This window comes from Pan paniscus, chromosome 2, assembly GCF_029289425.2.
Source record: "Pan paniscus chromosome 2, NHGRI_mPanPan1-v2.0_pri, whole genome shotgun sequence".
NCBI lineage: Eukaryota > Metazoa > Chordata > Mammalia > Primates > Hominidae > Pan > Pan paniscus.
The window spans coordinates 58,249,770-58,270,281 of NC_085926.1; the positions used below are offsets into that span (position 1 = coordinate 58,249,770).

General features: G+C 47.0%; 1 protein-coding gene across 6 annotated transcripts in view; it reads left to right on the forward strand.

The window, feature by feature from the left end:
- ABHD6 (abhydrolase domain containing 6, acylglycerol lipase) overlaps window positions 1-13,193 on the forward strand; it is a 55,140-nt gene extending 41,947 nt beyond the window's left edge. For 4 of the 6 annotated variants that reach the window (XM_034956738.3, XM_008964029.4, XM_008964028.4 and 1 more), the window contains 3 exons: window positions 5,765-5,819; window positions 6,033-6,133; window positions 12,045-13,193. In XM_034956738.3, coding sequence (XP_034812629.1) covers window positions 5,765-5,819; window positions 6,033-6,133; window positions 12,045-12,224 — 336 coding nt within the window. In that variant the 3' untranslated portion in view covers window positions 12,225-13,193. The remainder of the gene's footprint in view (window positions 1-5,764; window positions 5,820-6,032; window positions 6,134-12,044) is intronic. The other 2 variants (XM_003811625.6, XM_003811624.6) reach the window with 1 other exon arrangement.
- Window positions 13,194-20,512: the final 7,319 nt, after the last annotated feature.

Below are 20,512 nucleotides of genomic sequence, written 5' to 3' on the forward strand. Positions count from 1 at the left end.
AGTCTGTTTTATCAGAGACTAGGATTGCAACCCTGCTTTTTTTTTGCTTTCTGTTTGCTTAGTTGATCTTCCTCCATCCCTTTATTTTGAGCCTATGTGTGTCTCTGCATGTGAGATGGGTCTCCTGAATATAGCACACTGATGGGTCTTGTCCAATTTGCCAGTCTGTGTCTTTATCCAATTTGCCAGTCTGTGTCTTTTAATTGGGGCATTTAGCCCATTTACATTTAAGGTTAATATTGTTATGTGTGAATTTGATCCTGTCGTTATGATGTTAGCTGGTTATTTTGCCCATTATTGATGCAGTTTCTTCTTAGTGTCAATGATCTTTACAATTTGGCATGTTTTTGCAGTGGCTCATACCGGTTGTTCCTTTCCATGTTTAGTGCTTCCTTCAGGAGCTCTTGTAAGACAGGCCTGGTGGTGACAGAATCTCTCAGCGTTTGCTTGTCTGTAAAGGATTTTATTTCCCCCTCACTTATGAAGCTTAGTTTGGCTGGATATGAAATTCTGGGTTGAAAATTCTTTTCTTTAAGAATGTTGAATATTGGCCCCCACTCTCTTCTGGCTTGTAGGGTTTCTGCCAAGAGATCTGCTGTTAGTCTGATGGGCTTCCCTTTGTGGGTACCTGACCTTTCTCTCTGGCTGCCCTTAACACTTTTTCCTTCATTTCAACCTTGGTGAATCTGACAATTATGTGTCTTGGGGTTGCTATTCTCGAGTAGTATCCTCATGGTGTTCTGTGTATTTCCTGAATTTGAATGTTGGCCTGCCTTGCTAGGTTGGGGAAATTCTCCTGGATAATATCCTGAAGAGTGTTTTCCAACTTGGTTCCATTCTTCCCATCATTTCCAGGTACATCAATCAAACATAGATTTGGTCTTTTCACATAGTCCCGTATTTCTTGGAAGCTTTTTTTTTGTTTCTTTTTACTCTTTTTTCTCTAACCTTGTCTTCTCACTTTATTTGATTAATTTTATCTTCAATCACGGATACCCTTTCTTTCACTTCATCAAATTGGCTATTGAAGCTTGTGCATGCATCATGAAGTTCTCGTGCCATGGTTTTCAGCTCCATCAGGTCATTTAAGGTCTTCTCTACACTGTTTATTCTAGTTAGTCGTTTGTCTAACCTTTTTTCAAGGTTTTTAGCTTTCTTGTAATGGGTTCAAACATGCTCCTTTAGCACGGAGAAGTTTGTTATTACTGACCTTCTGAAGCCTACTTCTGTCAGCTCAGCAAAGTCATTTTCCATCCAGCTTTGTTCCGTTGCTGGCGAGGAGCTGCAATCCTTTGGAGGAGAAGAGGCGCTCTGGTTTTTAGAATTTTCAGCTTTTCTGCTCTGGTTTCTCCCCATCTTTGTGGTTGTATCTACCTTTGGTCTTTTATGTTGGTGACCTACAGATGGGATTTTGGTGTAGATGTCCTTTTTGTTAATGTTGATGCTATTCCTTTCTGTTTGTTAGTTTTCCTTATAACAATCAGGTCCCTCAGCTGCAGGTCTGTTGGAGTTTGCTGGAGGTCCACTCCAGACCCTGTTTGCCTGGGTATCACCAGCGGAGGCTGCAGAACAGCAAATATTGCAGAAGAGCAAATATTGCTGCCTGATCCTTCCTCTGGAAGCTTCGTCTCAGAGGGGCACCCGGCTGTATGAGGTGTCAGTCAGCCCCTACTGGGAGGTGTCTCCCAGTTAGGCTACACGAGGGTCAGGGACCCACTTGAGGAGGCAGTCTGTCTGTCTCAGAGCTCAAATGCTGTGCTGGGAGAACAACTGCTCTCTTTAGCTCTGTCAGACAGGGACATTTAAGTCTGCAGAAATTGCCTGCTGCCTTTTGTTCAGCTAAGCCCTGCCCACACAGGTGGAGTCTAGAGGCAGCTGGCCTTGCTGAGCTGTGGTGGGCTTTGCCGAGTTTGAGCTTCCAGGCCACTTTGTTTACCTACTTAAGCCTCAGCAATGGCAGATGCCCCTCCCCCAGCCAGGCTGCCACCTTGCAGTTCAATCTCAGACTGCTGTGCTAGCAGGGAGCAAGGCTCTGTGGGCCTGGGACCCACCGAGCCAGGCATAGGAGAGAATCTTCTTGTCTGCCCGTTGCTAAGACCTTGGGAAAAGTGCAGTATTTGGGCAGGAGTGTCCCAGTTTTCCAGGTACAGTCTGTCATGGCTTCCCTGGCTAGGAAAGGGAAATCCCCCGACCCCTTGCACTTCCCAGGTGAGGCAATGCCTGCCCTGCTTCAGCTCGCCCTCTGTGGGCTGCACCCACTGTCCAACCAGTCCCAGTGAGATGAACCAGGTACGTTAGTTGGAAATGCAGAAATCACCCGTCTTCTGCGTCGATCACGCTGGATGCTGCAGACCGGAGCTGTTCCTATTTAGCCATCTTGGAACCTATCCTCGTTACACTCTTAAAAATTATTGAGGAACCCAAAGGGTTTTTATTTATAGGGGTTATATTTATTATTAATGTTTACCATATTAGAAATTAAAACTCAGGCCGGGTGCGGTGGTTCATGCCTGTAATCCCAGCACTTTGGGAGGCCAAGATGGGAGGATTGCTTGAGACTAGGAGTTCAAGACCAGCCTGGTCAACGTAGCGAGACCCCATCTCTATTTAAATACAAATAAAAGAAAATAAATGAAAACTCAGAAGATTCCAAAATGCAATGAATGTACAAGCACTCATTCCAGTAGCCAAGAGCAAGGACATCATCCCACATTTTATAGGCTCTGAAAAACAGTGTACTTTTGAGAGAATGTAAGTGAAGAGGCAAGTAACATTGAGTATTAGGAAAGTAGTTTGACCTCCTGGACTCCCAAGAACCACTTTGAAAAATGCTGGACTAGATCCTGTAGGACCTTATAGGTACGGAAAGGAGCCAGGGGTTTTTCTAAGTATAATAGGACCACTGAGAGATTGTAGGAGAGCACAAATGGAACAGAGGAACCCATTTGGGAACTATTGTGCCTTGGAGATGATGGTAGTGTAGACTAGGATGGTAGCAATGGAGATGAGATTTGAGAAAGAATGGACAGGATGTACAGGCAAATTGGAAATGGGGGCTGGGGAAAGGGGAGGAGTCCCAGGTGACTTCCAGCACTTGAGGTCCTGGATGGATAAAGGTAGTATTTTCCTGGCTGGGCATGGTGGCTTGCACCTGTATTCCCAGCACTTTGGGAGGCCAAGGCGGGTGGATTGTGTAAGTGCAGGAGTTCGAGACCAGCCTGGGCAACGTGGTGAAACCCCATCTCTACAAAAAAAAATTTTTTTAATTAGCCAAGTGTGGTGGTGCATGCCTGTAGTTCCAGCTACTCGGGAGGCTGAGGTGAGAGGATCACCTGAGCCCAGGAGGCAGAGGCTGCAGTGAGCCAAGATCATGCCACTGCACTCCATCCTGGGCAACAGAGTGAGACCCTGTCTCAAAAAAACAAAAACAGAGGTAGTGTATTCTGAAGAGTATAAGGGCAGGCTTGGGGAATATGCCAAGGGCTCCATTTTTCATGTGTTAAGTTCAGGTTGCCTGTGAGGCCTCCAAGTGCAGAGGTCAAGGTGTAGCTGAGGGAAGTCTGGCCTGAAGCTGTACCACTGGAGCCATCAGCAGATGCTAATATTGAAGGTTATGGGCCTGAATGAGGTCATCTAGGGAAATGGTGTGAAGAACCAAGAGAGGAGAGTCCATGGCTGAGGCTTCGTAACCCCAAATTATCTCCCTCTGTTGTAGGAGCTGGACCCTGCCTGGGGGTGGGCGGGTCCTCCTAAGACTTGAGAGAATAGGTCCCATTCAGAAGTTGTGAACATGGCTCAGTTAATAGATACGGCCTGTCCCTCAGGAAACACCCAGAATCTGATGCTGTGGCATGTTCCACCCCTGAAATCCCTTTTTAGCCATGAAGTAGCATTCCTTTCTCCCAGCACTGATCTCTTCCCAGCATAGAGTGGCCAAATGGTGTTTTAGAAAACTCCATGTTTTGGGTTGTCAGGGATATGAAAACACCGAGAGAAAAATAAATGGCAGCTCCAAAAGTCTTTCCTTCCTAGGAGAGAAGGAGCACCTGCACACTCAGCCCACCATGTCATATTGTGTTGTGATTGCACATCTGTGTCTTCCACTAGGGACTTTGTCTTAATTGGCTGTTCTATCCCCAGACTTTAGCACAGTGCTTGCATGAAGTAGGTCCTAGGTATAGATTGGATGGATTGATGGATGAGAGGATGCCTGGATAATGCAGGGATGGACAATGGATGGGTGGGTAGATGCAGGATAGATTTTTGCATGAATTGATTGATGTGCCAGTGCACAGATGATTTAAGTCTGCAGGATGGATAGATGGCTGAATGGTTGGATGGATGGATGGATGGGAGGATATCTGGTTAATGCAGAGATGGAGGTTGGATGGATTGATGAATACAGGATAGATAGGTAGACAAATGCATATGTGGTTCAGGATGGATGGCTGAATTGAGCAGAGGTGGAGGATGGATGGATACAAGATGAATAGATATGTGGGTACAGGTGGATAGCTGAACAAAGAAAACGTCTGATGCTGAGCACAATGTTGTTATTCAACAAATTGTCGTTGTCCTCATGTCCAGGCTGAATGATTTAGAGTTTAGTGATGCTCCAGAGGGTTGGTTTAGTCCATAGCAGCCATGGCTGGGTCTTCCCCACTTTCAGTCAGTGCACAGGACTCCTGAGAGTGTGTATTTAAAGGGTTCAGACCTGTTTGCAGGTAGAGGAGAGGAGTAGAGGAGTACAGCCACTAATGTGAACCCTGTACTCTACCTCAGGAGTCCTGAGGCAGGAGGAAGAGAAGGACTGTGTTCCTTCCAGCCACCACTACCTCTTTGGGTCAGTAGCCCAGGTCCAGAAGATGTGGCCTGTCCACATTGGCTGCAGCCCTCACCAGCCCTCAGCAGGGAAGGCAAAGACAGTGTCAAATGATAAACAAAGGGCTGTTGAACCCTCCCAGTGGGACTGTGGAACCCTCCCCAGAATCTTCTCAATAGTTTATTTCTTTGTTGTTTAATAGACCTATCATCCCCCAGTGGCTTAATTTTTTTAATGGAACTTGTTCTGCGTTTGGATGTTACTGGCGAATTACTTGATATTATGGTCATCCTCATTATGTCTTTTTTTTTTTTTTTTTTTTTTTTTTGAGATGGAGTCTCACTGTCGCCCAGGTTGGAGTGCAGTGGCGCAATCTCAGCTCACTGCAACCTGCGCCTCCTGGGTTCAAGTGATTCTCCTGCCTCAGCCTCCCGAGTAGATGGGATTACAGGCCTGCACCATCACATCCTGCTAGTTTTTGTCTTTTTAGTAGAGATGGGGGTTTCACCATTTGGCCAGGCTGGTCTCGAACTCCTGGCCTCAAGTGATCTGCCCGCCTTGGCCTCCTGAAGTGCTGGGATTACAGGCATGAGCCACCATGCCCAGCCCGTCCTGATTATGTCTTAAGTGAAGCAGAGAATCTCTCAAGCTAAAGTTGCTGTCAGGCCATCTCAGGTGTCTTTAACATGCTGTAGGGCACCTCCGGTTTCACGATATTACCCAAGTTCCTTTATAATTATAATAATAATAAAAAGCTTCTTAGAAGCCTAACTCCCCATTAGACTGTATGCTGCATCATGGGAATTCAGAGAACCAGGCTCTAAAGACCTTGACAGTGCACTAAATTGCTGGACCTCATTCCCATTCATTGTCCCAGAGCTGTGAGAGGCCTGAGGAAATGAATCTTCTCTTGCTGTCTAACTTTGGGTTATTTATCCTTAGATCCTGCAAGGCCTCGTCGATGTCCGCATCCCTCATAACAACTTCTACCGTAAGTGTAAGTAGCCCTACTTTCAGCTTGGAGCTTGTTACAAGTGAAGCTCTGTGGATGGATGGCTTTTATTTCTTAAATCTCTGACACTTTGAATGTCTCCTTGGGCCCCTGAAGAGAGGAAGTGGTGGCCTGGATCTGGTGACTATCCCTTGATTCTGCGGTGGTGCCACAGGCACAGTCCAGCACATGCTCACTTTGTTTTCCTTTTCTGACAAGTGTTTTTGGAAATCGTCAGTGAGAAGTCCAGATACTCTCTCCATCAGAACATGGACAAGATCAAGGTTCCGACGCAGATCATCTGGGGGAAACAAGACCAGGTATGTAACACATCCCCGCAGCAGTCTGTGCTGGTTACCAGGGCCTCTGAGGAAAAACGTCCTTGAGGAAGAGCAAGTGGTTATTTATGGAGTGAGCTGATCACTGCTGTCAGGAAGAGGGGGAAGGCACCTGTGTTGGGTGCCAGTGTTGACAGTGGGCAGAGTTCTGGGAGTTGAGAGAAACAACATTTGGTCTGGTAAAAGGAAAGACAATTTTAAATCATTTTCAAAAATTGTTTTTATCAAAGCCATGTAGTCACATGGTATAAAAAGATCTTCAAAGAACACCAAAAGGTTTATAATGAAAACTTTTCTTTTTCACATCCCAAATTCCATTCTCCATTACCATGAGGCAACTCTTATCTTACTATCTTGAATATATTTCTTTTCTTTTTTTTGTTTGAGACGGAGTCTTGCTCTGTCACTCAGGCTGGAGTGCAGTGGCCCAATCTTGGCTCACTGCAACTTCTGCCTTCCAGGTTCAAGCGATTCTCCTGCCTCAGCCTCCCAAGTAGCTGGGATTACAGGTGCCCTCCACCATGCTCACCTAATTTTTGGTTTTTGTTCTTTTGTTTTTTTTTTTTTAGATGAAGTCTTGCTCTGTTACCCACACTGGAGTGCAGTGGCACAATCTCGGCTCACTGCAAGCTCTGCCTCCTGGGTTCACGCCATTCTTCTGCCTCAGCCTCTCAAGTAGCTGGGACTACAGGCACCCGCCACCATGCCCAGCTAATTTTTTGTATTTTTAGTAGAGACGGGGTTTCACCATGTTAGCCAGGATGGTCTCGATCTCCTGACGTCATGATCTGCCGGCCTCAGCCTCCCAAAGTGTTGGGATTACAGGCGTGAGCCACCACACCTGGCAATTTTTGTGTTTTTTTTTAGTAGAGACGGGGTTTCACCATGTTGGCCAGGCTGGTCTTGAGCTCCTGACTTCAAGCAGTCCACCTTCCTTAGCCTCCCAAAATGCTGGGATTACAAGCATGAGCCACCATGCTTGGCCTAAATTTTTTAAGCCAGAAGTTAGCAAATGTTTTCTGTAAAGGGCTAGATGGTAAACATTTTCAGCCTTGTGGTCCAGTCTCTGTTACACCTGGACACAGTTGAGTAACTGTGACCTTATAGTATAAAAGCAGCCATAGGCAATATGTAAACAAATGGCATGGCTTTTTCCAGTGAACCTTTATTTATAAAAACAGGCAGCGAGCCATTGTTTGCCTACTCCTATTCTAAGCACACGTATAGTGTATATATATGCATACCTATACATATCTAAGCTTTCAAACATGCTAGATACACTGGCATCTAAGATGCATGTTTGAAAGCTTAGATATATATAGGTGTGCATATAAGATATATAAGATCATATATGTGTATGTACATATATGTGTGTGTGTGTGTGTGTATATATATATATATGTAGGTATCTTGGAAATCATTTCATATCAGCCCAAACAAATCTATTCCTTCTATTCTTAAAAAAATTTTATCTTGAAATAATTTCAAACTTACAGAAAATTTGAAAGAAGGCCGGGCGTGGTGGCTTACGCCTATAATGCCAGCACTTTGGGAGGCTAAGGCAGGAGGATTGCTTGAGCCCAGGAGTTTGAGACCAACCTGGGCAGCATAGTGAGATCCCATCTCTATAAAAAATAAATTTTTAAAAAAGTAGCCAAGCATGGTGGTATGCACCTGTAGTCCCAGCTACTCTGGAGGGTGAGGCAGGAGGATCACTTGAGTCCAGGACATGGAGGTGGCAGTGAGCCGTGATTGCTTCACTGCACACCAGCCTGGGCCACAGGGCGGGATCCTATCTCAAAAAAATAAAAATAAAAAAGAATACAGAGTATACCTGCATACCCTTTACCTAAATGCATCAATTTTTAACTGGCAGGAGGTCACACTGTGGCCACAAAGACCCACAAGTGCATGAATGACCCAGGCAGGAGAGAGTGGGGAGGAGCAGCCAGGCTGTGCCCATGGCGTGTACGCAGAATAAGAGGCAATGGTGTCTTAGATGAGCCAGGCGTGGTGAGGATTCACAGCATGGTTTTGTGGATGTGGAGAGAAGGGGATCTCATGTGCTCTCTTCTGCAGCGCCAAGGGACTGAAAGAAGCTTTGTTTGTGCCCTGGGCTATGCCAGCAGAGAGTCATTTGATCAGGAATCAGAGCCAGAGCAGCGAAGGCCTTCTGTTGTTCTAAAAACCCCAAAGGTGATTTGGGGCTCTCAGGAGCCACCAGGGAGAGGCTGTAACCCATCTTCCTGTGGAGACAGCGCAGAAGCAAGGGCACTGGCCTTGGATTCTGAAAGTCTGTGTTCCAGCCCTACTTTTGTCCTTGGTCAGCCCATGCATGACCTTGAGCAAGTAACTCAGCCCCTCTAAATTAAGGGTTTCTGAAACTTCTAGTACCAGGGTTATTTTGAGGCTCAAATGAAATAATATGTATGAAAGTGATCTACCAGTTGCAAAAAAGTAAATGATTAGGTTAGACTGCTCATGTCCTTTGCCTCTGTTGGTGGCCTCAATGCATGGTCCAGAATTTTTTCCCAGACTCAGAAGTCTATTTCATTCCAGAAAAAGAGCCTAACATTGTATGGGCTTGCTATAAATACGATCAGATCCTTCATGCGTTTTGTGGACTGTCCCTGGGACAGAGGCCAAATAGCAGAGGCTTCAGGGAGTCTTTTATTTCACAGCCTTTTGCCTCCCAAGCTCGCTGGCTCTTTTCCTGCTCTGTCATCAACATTTGGTGTCACAGCACCCGCCCCTACCAGGCCAAATTCAGCCTCCTTCTTCTTTGGACCCCTGTAGGCTGACTGCTATACTGCACAGCTGCAGGGGGAGCCATGTGCATTGTCATTTTTGTGACTGATGGATTTGGTCTGTATACAACCTGTACACCCAAACATGGCAGCCCTTCCTGAGAGGGTTTCTGCATGCTTCATTTCAAGCATCACTCCTCTATGTTCAGTCCATCAAAATGGGAGGGCCATCTAGAGACAGACAGGCTATTATTCTTTATGTCCCTTCTCCCTGCCAGCACCGTACCTGGTCTGCAGGAGACCCAGAGTACACAGTGAGTGAGCAAACAAGTGAGAAATTGAGGGAACAAACCAACTAGTGAAGGGATAAACCCACTAACTGACTGACTACACATTTAAGCCAGTTAACAGGCATTTATTGAGCACCTAGTATGTGCCTAACACTGTATTAGGCCCTGAGGATACAGTAGGGACCAAGACAGCCAGGATCCCTGCCTTCCAGCAATTTATCATCTACCTACCCTTATAGTGCATAACAGGCCTGAGACAAGGGTGAGATGAGAGAGATGTGTCATGCAGGTGCAGGGTCAGATCCTGTCTGTATTTATGATTTTGATATTTTGTTCATCATGTGCCTTTTTCCATTAATGTTTTTTTAACATACTGCACTAAAATATTTTCTCTTAATTTATGAGTTTTTTGGCACTTAAATTTTGTGCCTTAGGCAAATGCCTCATTTGCCTCACCATAGTTTTAGCCCTGGTGTGAAGCAATGCAGGAAAAGGTTTCGATTTTTGTTTTTTGTTGGGCGGGGGGGTTGTTTGTTTGTTTGTTCTGAGACTGGTTCTTGCTCTGTCACCCAGGCTAGAATGCAGTGGCTCAATCATAGCTCACTGCAGCCTCAACCTCCTGAGCTCAAGCAATGCTCCCACCTCAGCCTCCCAGGCAGCTGGGACTACAGGCATGCGCCACCACACCCGGGTAATTTTTTATTTTTTATAGAGATGAGGTCTTACTATGTTGGCCAGGCTGGTCTCGAACTCCTGGGTTCAAGAGATCTTCCCACCTCGGCCTCCCAGAGTGCTGGTATTATATAGGTGTGAGCCACCACACCCAGCCCAGGAAACGTTTTTGACCATTTATATGAATATTCTATCTAGGAAATCCCTGAAATGGTTCCCACAGATGTGCATATCTCATCAGGGGGTCGTTCAGTAGTTGCACATACCTCTGGGTGGCCATGGAGAATGATGGATTTGTAATGCTAACCAGCAAACAGTGCCAAAGCCAGCAGCTCATATGGGTATTTTTGCCTGTGAGTTGTGGTTTCTGATCTCTCTCCAGGATAGACACTCAGTTTTGGCTGGGCATGATGGTGCGTACCTGTCATCCCAGCTACCTGGGGGGCACTGAAGTGGGAGGATCACTTGAGCCCGGGAGGTCAAGGCTGCAGTGAGCCATGATCGTACCACTGCACTCCAGCCTGTGCAACAGAGCGAGACCCTGTCTCAAAAAAACAAAAAAAGACACACAGTTGGGAGTTTCCACTTTTTCGTGCTGTTTTCACCTATTGACTGCATCTGCGTTTCTTCTGAGTGTTTCCACAGTAGCTGGGTGTTATTCCTGCTCAGTGGGTTGCCGTGGCAGCCTTAGCTGTGAGTGAGTGACAAGGCAGAGGTTTCCATTTCCTTGGCTGGAATTAGCTGTTAAGCTCCCCATTAGCTGTTCCTTTTCCTGGTCCAGGGATGCCCTGCAGGACTCTTTTCCTTGACTGAGGCATCCTCTTACCTTAACTCCCCAGTGGGCAGAAAATCTTGGTTTTAATAATTTGAGTTGGTGAGAATAGAGCAAAGACACAGAAGGCGCTTGAGTTTGTTGGGGCTTTTGCTTTTGCTGTTAAGGATGGGGAGGAGGGGCCCTCTTGTCTAGGATGAATTGAAGGTAAAGGCAGCTAAGAGAAGGGGAGTGAATGCGGATCCACTTCTGAGGGCGGATGTTGGGGAAAAAGATGGAGGTGGATTGGCATAGTAGCTGGGAACCCAGAGGAAAAGGAGAGGAAATGAGTTGTTTGAAAAGGGTCAGCCCTGGAAAAGTTCTGGCTTTCATGTTGGAAAAGCATTCCCCATATCTGCAGAGGTTAAAGCCAAGAAACACAAAGCTCTGGGGATCCCCAGAGGACCTTCAAAGAGACCTCCAGCTGGGTGCGGTGGCTCAGGCCTGTAATCCTAGCACTTTGGGAGGCTGAGGCAGGTGGATCACCTGAGGTCAGGAGTTCGAGACCAGCCTGGCCAACGTGGTGAAACCCCATCTCCACTAGAAATACAAAAATTAGCCGGGCATGGTGGCGGGCACCTATAATCCCAGCTACTGGGGAGGCTGAGGCAGAAGATCACTTGAACCTGGGAGGCGGAGGTTGCAGTGAGCTGAGATCGCGCCACTTCATTCCAGCCTGGGCGAAACAGTGAAACTCCGTTTCAACAAATAAAGAGATACCCCCAGCTTGTGATAATTAGCCTTCCCCTCTTGCATCCTTCCTACAGCTTGGGCTGCCCTAACCAGCCACAGGGCCAGCCTGATCAAGTCACTCACCTTAACACAGCCTGTGGTTCCCCATGGTCCATGTGGCTGTAGGAGCAGCGCCCTCCTCTCTGCCCCTTCTCCCCACCATGCCACCCCCACTGCCCATGTGCTTGGTGTCTCAGCCGCCATGCTCCTTGGTGGCCCCTGCACTCGCCATGATCTCCCACCCTGTGCCATTCCCACATCCGTGAATGCTCCTCCCCTGTCACCTTTCTGCTGTCCCGGGACTCAGGAACGAGGTCTTCCCTCGACCCTGCTCATCCCCTGTGCTCTCTGACTTCCCCACCATACCATAACCTCCTCAAGGGCAAGGAACGTTTGTTTTCTACTTCAGTATTGCTGACATCAGCCCAACTCCTGGCACAGAGTTGCAGAATAAAACAGGAGGCATCATGGTTACTTCCATTCAGACAGCCACAAGCCCCAACACCAAAGGGACTTGGTCCTAAAATTCACATCCTCCTGCCCCACTGACCCCTGCCAGGCCTTGGTGGAAGTTCTGTCCACAGAGTGCACACGTGGGTGTCTGAATCTTTGTGTATCATCCAGCTCCCTTTCTTGCCCAGCAGGTGCTGGATGTGTCTGGGGCAGACATGTTGGCCAAGTCAATTGCCAACTGCCAGGTGGAGCTTCTGGAAAACTGTGGGCACTCGGTAGTGATGGAAAGACCCAGGAAGACAGCCAAGCTCATAATCGACTTTTTAGCTTCTGTGCACAACACAGACAACAACAAGAAGCTGGACTGAGGCCCCGACTGCAGCCTGCATTCTGCACACAGCATCTGCTCCCATCCCCCAAGTCTGACGCAGCCACCACTCTCAGGGATCCTGCCCCAAATGCGGTCGGAGCGCCAGTGACCCTGAGGAAGCCCGTCCCTTATCCCTGGTATCCACGGTTCCCCAGAGCTTTGGGGACCACGCGAAAACCTCCAAGATATTTTTCACAAAATAGAAACTCATATGGAACAAAATAAGAAACCCCAGCCATGAAATCTACCATGAAGTCTTCAAGTTCATGTCACTGACAAGCTTGTGCAAAGCAGCCACCTTGGACCATAATTAAATCAAGGACATTTTCTTTGAGACATTCCTTATAGTTGGAGACTCAAGATATTTTTGTTGCATCAGGTGTATTCCCTTGCATGGGCAGTGGCTTTTATAGGAGCATTAGTCCTCATTTGCCGAACCCTGTTGTTTAGGTCTAATTTAAGTTTTACATAGAGACCCATGTATGACTGCAGCCCATTGGCTGCAAGACCAGGGAGGAAAGTGGCAAGCTGTAGAAAATGTTTACACGCATGGAGGGGCATTGCTCCAGCCCTCGGAGCGTCCGGAGCAGCAGGGTACATGGGTGGGAGGTTCATTCAGCACCCACCAGTCAGGTATGTTCTGAGTGAACCCACAGCAGTCGCAGAATGAGCACCTGGCAGGGTGGGTTTCCTAGGAATAATTTATTATTTTTAAAAATAGGCCTAATAAAGCAATAATGTTCTAGACATCTGTCTAAGTAATCAGACTCAGGTTCCACACACAAGCAACAACTCGTGGGCCTCTTTTCTATTTCAGTGTGCTACTAAGAACCCTTGGATGTAACATACTAGTTTGTTAATGAATTCTGTGAATTCTGTGAAGAGTAATGTGATTGAAAATAAGTCTAAACAGCTGTAAAAGTGACCACAATGACATGAAATAAATTTAATAAGTCTAGATCAGCAACATGCAGGTGGTTTCTATTTCTGAACTCCTAATTTGGTGCAATGTTGGCAGATTTTCTGTTAACTTTAAAATGTGTTTTTTAAAATAAGGCTTGTTTGACAGGCTTTGGAAGTCTTTGCATGGATGATTTATTAGGTTTAAGGAATCATGTTTGCAATTTTTATCCAGTTGAAATTGTATATCAAAGGCCAGGTGCAGTGGCTCATGCCTGTAATCCCAGCACTTGAGGAGGCCGAGGTGGGTCGATTGCTTGAGGCCAGGAGTTCAAGACCAGCCTGGCCAACATGGCAAAATCTCTACGAAAAATACAAAAATTATCTGGGCGTGGTGGGACACACCTGTAATCCCAGCTACCTGGGAGCCTGAGGCATGAGAATCGCTTGAACCCGGGAGACGGAGGTTACAGTGAGCCGAGATTGTGCCATTGCACTCCAGCCTGGGCAATAAGCGCAAAAATCCATCTCAAAATAATATAATAATAATTCACTGGAAATTGTATATCAAAAACAAAAGGCAAGAGTCATCAAAATATTCTTTTTGACTCTTCTTCTGTAGGATTTAGGAGCCCTAAACTCCCCAGGAGCTTCACTCTTTCCAATTTTTTTTACAGAAAATCTACAGCCAAGTCATTCTGGGAATAAAGTGAGATAAACTTTACAGTTTAAATCTGAATTCAGGACTGTGTTTGAATATTTCAGTTTACCAGAGAAGAATGGAACTTAGAGCTTAAAAACAAGAAGAAGATATGAAAATATGACATCGAGCTGGGATGCAGCTAAAGCAGTGCCTCAGAGGGAAATTTATAGGCTTCAATACGTATATTAGAAGGGAAGAGGCTAGGTGGAGTAGCTCACACCTGTAGTTTCAACACCTTGGGAGGCCAAGGCGGGAGGACTGCTTGAGCCCAGGAGTTTGAGACCAGCCTGGGCAACATGGCAAGACCCCATCTCTTATATAAAAAGAAAAAAGGAAAGAAAAATCAATAAATTAAGCTTCTAGCTCAAGAAATGAGAAAAGAAATAGTATCAAAGCCAGAGCAAATTAGAGGGAAGAAACACAGACAAAAACAAAAATCAATGAAGTAGAAAAGAAAGTAGATATTAGACATTTTATTTGTTCCCATTTCCTATATTCACCAAGAATTCTGAGCATAGTGGGAGAGGGGTTCAGTGTTGGTGGGCCTAGGTGATGAGAGATGGTTTCCTCGGGATCAGTGAGGAAGCCCCAGACCTGGGATAAGTACCTCAGATCAGAAACCATACAGGATACAGGAACTCTTATGCTCTGGGTTGAATACCAGCTAAAGATGACATCAAAAGCAGTCCCTGAACTGTGCCCACCATGGGGTCATTCAGGCAGGGTGTGTGCCGTCCATCCGAACCCGGAAGGACAGTAGGCAGGTTCTGCAGCTGGACACAGCTTCCATCTCCTCTGCTGTCACCAGAAAGCACTGACTACAAGTTGTGAGCAGAGAGTATGAAAGAGTCATTTTTAACTATAAGGTGGGTTTTCAGGTTCTCGCTTGGTGCTGCAATTCTGGGTGCACTCGGAAGACCCTTGTGCCTCACTTCCTGCCTCTGTGACTATAGCAAGCCTGCTGGTTACTGCCAGCTCTGAGTACCCCTTGCCACACACCCCCTGGGCTCTATGGTGTGTGCCTTTGATGATGGTCGGGAAGAAGAAAGTACTCATTCATCACAGCACCCCCTGAAAGACTGCCAGGAACTTCTGAAATAACAATGGATAGCCCCAGGAATCACAGCTGCAGCTGGTCTCTCGATCTCACTGCCTGGAGTTGGGGCCTTCAGGGCCGCTGTGAGCAGACCCTCCTGGTCAGGTGTTGAAGAAGGACAAGCAGTGGTGAGAACTCAGTTTGCAGTCAGTCTGGGCTCCTTGTCCTGGACAGAGGTAACACTAGGAGTGAGTGATGTAACAAATGCATCAAACTGATGAGATTGCCTGTGTAAGCCTGTATCTTCCATTTGAGCCCCAGTGAGTATTCTTGTTGCTTTGCCCAGAGGAAATTCTTAGAACGTATGTCAGGCCAGGCTGGAGGACTAAACTATGTGCCAGGGGCTATTCTAAGTGTTTTCACGCAGCCCTGTACGTATGACACTGTGCCAGTTTTTCAGCAGAGGTACTGAGGCATGGAGTGGTAAAGTATTTTGTCCAAGGTCACACAGCTTATGAGGAGAGGGAAGCCTCTCGGTATATAACTCAAGGTAACGGTAACATGTGAAAACAATGCTTTTACCTGTTCAGGCAGGAGCTGTCCCACATACCTTACCAATCCACCTGGGGCTCCATTGGCTCACCCAGACCAGGCCAGTGTGTGGCAGCTTCAGCCGTAGATTGCTGGGGCCACACCTCCTGACTTGAGCCCCCGTTGAAGAAGGTCACCCGGTTGTTCATTCATCACAGTTAAGGACTTCCAACTGCCCAGCTTCCTGCTGGACAGGAAACAGAACCCACCTGGATTCCGACATCATTCTGCTAAGGACATATCCAGGGACAGCTTGCCCTCTCCACTCCAGCCTCTTTAACAACCAGGACTGGTGTGTCATCTACTTTGGAAGGGCTCATTCACCTTGCTGATATCCTCTCCCTGCCCCCATACTCTGGATATGAGTGTTGTTTGTTCCCAACAATATTCTCCTTTGGGAGAAGTCTCAGCTCAGTCTCATTGCCTCTCTGGGGTCTGGCATGGAAAGCAGTCAAGAGATGTGGCCTGGCCAGGTGCAGTGGCTCACGCCTGTAATCCCAGAACTTTGGGAGGCTGAGGTGGCTGGATCACCTGCAGTCAGGAGTTTAAGACCAGTCTGGCCAACATGGCAAAACCCCTTCTTTACTAAAAATACAAAAAGTTTGCCAGGCATGTTGGTGCACACCTGTAGTCCCAGCTACTCAGGAGGCTGAGGCACGAGAATTGCTTGAACCCAGGAGGTGGAGGTTGCAGTGAGCCAAGATTGCGCCACTGCACTCCAGCCTGGGCAGCACAGCAAGACTCTGTCTCAAAAAAAAAAAAGAAAAAAGAAAAAAAAATGTGACTGCTCCTAGCTGCTGCTTCAGAAGCCAGCCCTGAAGCTCTGCTGGGGTCTGCCCAGGCATCTTTTAAAGGGATTGCTTACTGGCCAGGGGCTATACCTGCCTTCAAACACATTTTGGGTCCAATATTTATAATAAATGCTGAATGTAGGCCCCCTTATTTACTTTCCAAGCCCTGGATATTGTTCTTAGGACCATGGGTTGCTTAGGTAACTACCATCGTTCTAAAATGGTGGCTGCAGATTTTAACACGTGCAGGCCCCAGCCTTCTGCTTTGGAGGAGCCATCACCTTTCAGCTCTTCCAGCATCACCCTTCAACCACAGACTGGACCTTCTCATCAGCCTTTTCTCCCTCCCCAACCCCAAACTGGGTGCTGTTCTTGCAATTTCTCCATTTCCTGAAAGGAGACAAAAAAGCAGAGGGTTTTTTTTTAGAGGGACGGGGCTGGTCACAGATAGGGCAGTGGAGATATCCTCAAATTACCTGCCAGGTGACAGTCCTGGGGCTGGCTCTTCTGGTGTCCCCAGCTGCCGCAGGGCTCTGGGGCCCAGTATTTGCTCCCTGGGGCTGGTACCAACCAGGGTGTGGACTTGGGGTTGCCTGTGCTGGCAGTGGGAGGAGAGTCTTGTGACCATCATCAGCCTAGTCTGGCAGAGGGACAGAGGGAGAGGACAGGTGACTGCTCGGGTCTCCTTTCAGCAACAGGACAGTCCCTCTCTCTTGGCTCCTGGAGGAACCTTCCCTTCATTGGTTTCTGGATCTTAGGGTCTTTAAATCCTCAAGGCAATGAACAGGCATCTGAGGCCACATCAGGAGCTGCAGGAGGGGGTGGAAGAAGGAAGAGTTCGTAGGGGCAGTAAGGGGGTAACAATTCCAATGACCAAAGGCCAAAGCTGGCTGGGTCAGGGGCAGGTGACTTCCTGAAGGACAACTGGAAAGGTGGTTGCCAAGACAACCCCTCCCCAAAGCTCTCAGGCCAGACATGATTTGAATTCAGAAGCATTCCAACCTGGAAAGGTATCACAGTGTGTATACCATGTATCATGTGATGCCCTCTGCAGGGTCTGGGGCCACCACACATGGTCAAATAAATGCATTCGTATTTCTGCCATGCAATGTATGTGTAGCCACAGTAAGTGGGACAAAAGCTGTAAGCCTCACCTTAGTTCAGATTAAGCATTGGCACTGGATGAAGATACTTGGTTTCCAGTTGTTTTTTTTTTTAGGATTTCAGATAAGGGATGGGAGCCTGCTTTCTAGGTCCGGCTCTCCTGCCTTGGGGGTGGGCTGAGGAAGCATTTTTTTCTTCCAGCGTGGAAGGCGCAGCATATAGATAGGTCCATAGATCCCTCTTGTGCCTAACTATGTAAGTAGCAGGTCCTGATTTTTATTTAATAATTATTAGTGTTACCAAAATGATGCTCTGTCACTTTAAAAGAAATCAAACAAAAAGATTGCTTAAAAAAGGAGAGTCTCCTACACCCTCTGCACAGCCCCACCCTTCCCCCATCAGTCAGCCCATTGGGGTTTCTGTGCATTTGCACACATACATATGGGTAAGCAGTGTAAAACTGGTTGGCTTTGGATTTTTTTTTATAACACAATTGGGGCTATGCTAGACATTACTGTTGCCCACTCCTCCTGCTCTTTTCCCTGGAGCTCTTCTAGGTCCAAACCCACAGAGCCCCCAGGTTCCTATAACAGGGATGCAGAGTCCTCCAGAGAAAACGGGGTGCAAATCTCTTTGTAAGGACCTCTTTGAACCCCCAGGAGAAGGTCTCTGAATTTGAAGAAAGGATTTAAGGCCCCTCCAGAAATGGGCTGCTTTATTACAGGGTGGTTATCCCCTCCCCAAAATCTCCCTTCCTGGGGCCCTGGAGCCATTTTTTTAGGAGGGAGATTTCTAAGATCACTTCCAAGGAAAGTTTCCTCCATCATTTAAATACAGTTCAGAAATGCTGGGTGAGACAAAGTTAAACAGCATGGCTCCAGCTATAACCCCCAGACAAGCAGGGGAATGACTGAAGGAGAAAAGATGTCCTCCAGTAGCTGCTGGCAGAGGGGTGGGTGCTGGGGCAGGGGACCAGGCTGTCTTGCTGTTCCCTGGGTGATGGGGGTGGTTTTGATGGTCTAGGAAAGGGCTTTTAGTCTTTTTTTACCATTGTCTGGTGCACTGCCCCCAGAGTTCCTGCCCAAAAGGGGTGTGCTTCTGTCCTTCCCAGGTCCCCTTTACTGACTGCTGCATCCACCCCCCACCTGCTGGGTTGGCTGCCCAGTTGAGCTACCCTCAGATGACTGGAGATGCCTGCGAAGCTATACCTTTTCTCCTCTTACGTCCAAGTGTTGCCAGATAAAATACGGGATGCCCAGTTAAATGTTAATTTCAGATAAACAACAAATACATTTTTAGTATAAAGATGTCCCACTCATTGTTTATCTGAAACTCAAATTTAACTGGGAATTCTGTATTTTTGCTTGTTTTTGCAGAGAAAAAACAAACAAGATAGGTGTGGTCCACAGCTCCCTCTTGTGCCTAACTATGTAAGTAGCAGGTCCTGATTTTTTATTTAATAATTATTAGTGTTACCAAAATGATGCTGTCACTTTAAAAGAAATCAAACAGCCGGGCGCGGTGGCTCACACCTGATCCCAGCACTTTGGGAGGCCGAGGCAGGCAGATCATCTGAGGTCGGGAGTTAAAGACCAGCCTGACCAACATGGAGAAACCCTGTCTCTACTAAAAATGCAAAATTAGGCCAGGCGCAGTGGCTCACGCCTGTAATCCCAGCACTTTGGGAGGCCGAGGCAGGCAGGTCATCTGAGGTCGGGAGTTAAAGACCAGCCTGACCAACATGGAGAAACCCTGTCTCTACTAAAAATGCAAAATTAGCCAGGCGTGGTGGTGCATGCCTGTAATCCCAGCTACTCTGGAGGCTGAGGCAGGAGAATTGCTTGAACCCAGGAGGTGGAGGTGGAGGTGAGCAGAGATCGGGCCATTGCACTCCAGTCTGGGCAACAAGAGCGAAACTCCGACTCAAACAAAACAAAACAAAACAAAACAAAAAACAAAAAACAAATTAGCCCCGTGTGATGGTGCATGCCTGTAATCCCAGTTACTTGGGAGGCTGAGGCAGGAGAATCGCTTGAACCTGGGAGACGGAGGTTGCAGTGAGCTGAGATTGTGCCATTGCACTCCAGCCTGGGCAACAAGAACAAAACTGGGTCTCAAAAAAAAAAATCAAACAAAAAGATTGCTGAAAAAATGAAAGTCTCTTACACCCTCTGCACAGCCCCACCCTTCCCCCATCAGTCAGTCCACTGGGATTTCTGTGCATTTGCACACATACATATGGGTAAGAACTCCTGGGCTCAAGCAATCCTCCTGCCTCAGCCTCCAAAAGCACTGTGATTACAGACATGAGCCGCCATGCCTGGCCTATCCTATATTTTTATTTGCTAAATCTGGCAACCCTATAGGTAGCAGCCAATGACACCTATAGAAGGCTCCCCTTGCCTCAAAGCCTAGAAGCTTCCTTAGTATCATTTATGCTCCAGGACTCCCCATGGGATCCAGCTGAGGCTAGACTCAGCTGAATCTGTTACTGAAACACCAAGTGTTGCTTCTAGGTCCTGCTGCTCACCAAAGAGAAAGCTAATCACTGAAACAATGAATATTGCCAGGGAAGAAGGCTTTCTTTGGGAGCTGCTGCTGTGGACATGGGAGATCAGTCTCAAATCCATCTCCCTGACTGACTAAAATTAGGAGTGTATACAGCAGAAATATAACTAAATGCAGGAAAACAGGAATCAGGGAAGGATAAGGAAGGGGAGTTGGTCAACAGAAAGCAGGTCGTGGGAGACAGGCAGTCATGAAGGGTGAAGGGTCTGGACTGTCATTGTCCAAATGCAGTGATCTGGTGAGTTTCAGCTCCTTGATACTACCTGGGAAGCCTCATGGTTGGTTTACTGAGAAAGGAACTCAGATAAGACAAATGTAACTTCTCAAATTTTAACATGAGAAGGTCAATTTCTACATATACTCAAAAGAAACCGTAAGCATCAGTTCTGTGGAATGATTGGACCAGTTTCAAATCCACATCTTTGCTTGGCTTCTTCTCCTGCCCTATCTTGCTTCCCTCCTCCCTTACAGATTTCACTTGGGGGCCATCTCCCAGTAAATCACTTCCGTGAGGGTCTCTCTCTCAGGCTTGGCTTCTAGGGATTCTAAAGCACTGCCTGTTTTTCAGAGTTTCTTGTTTGGAGATGACGCTT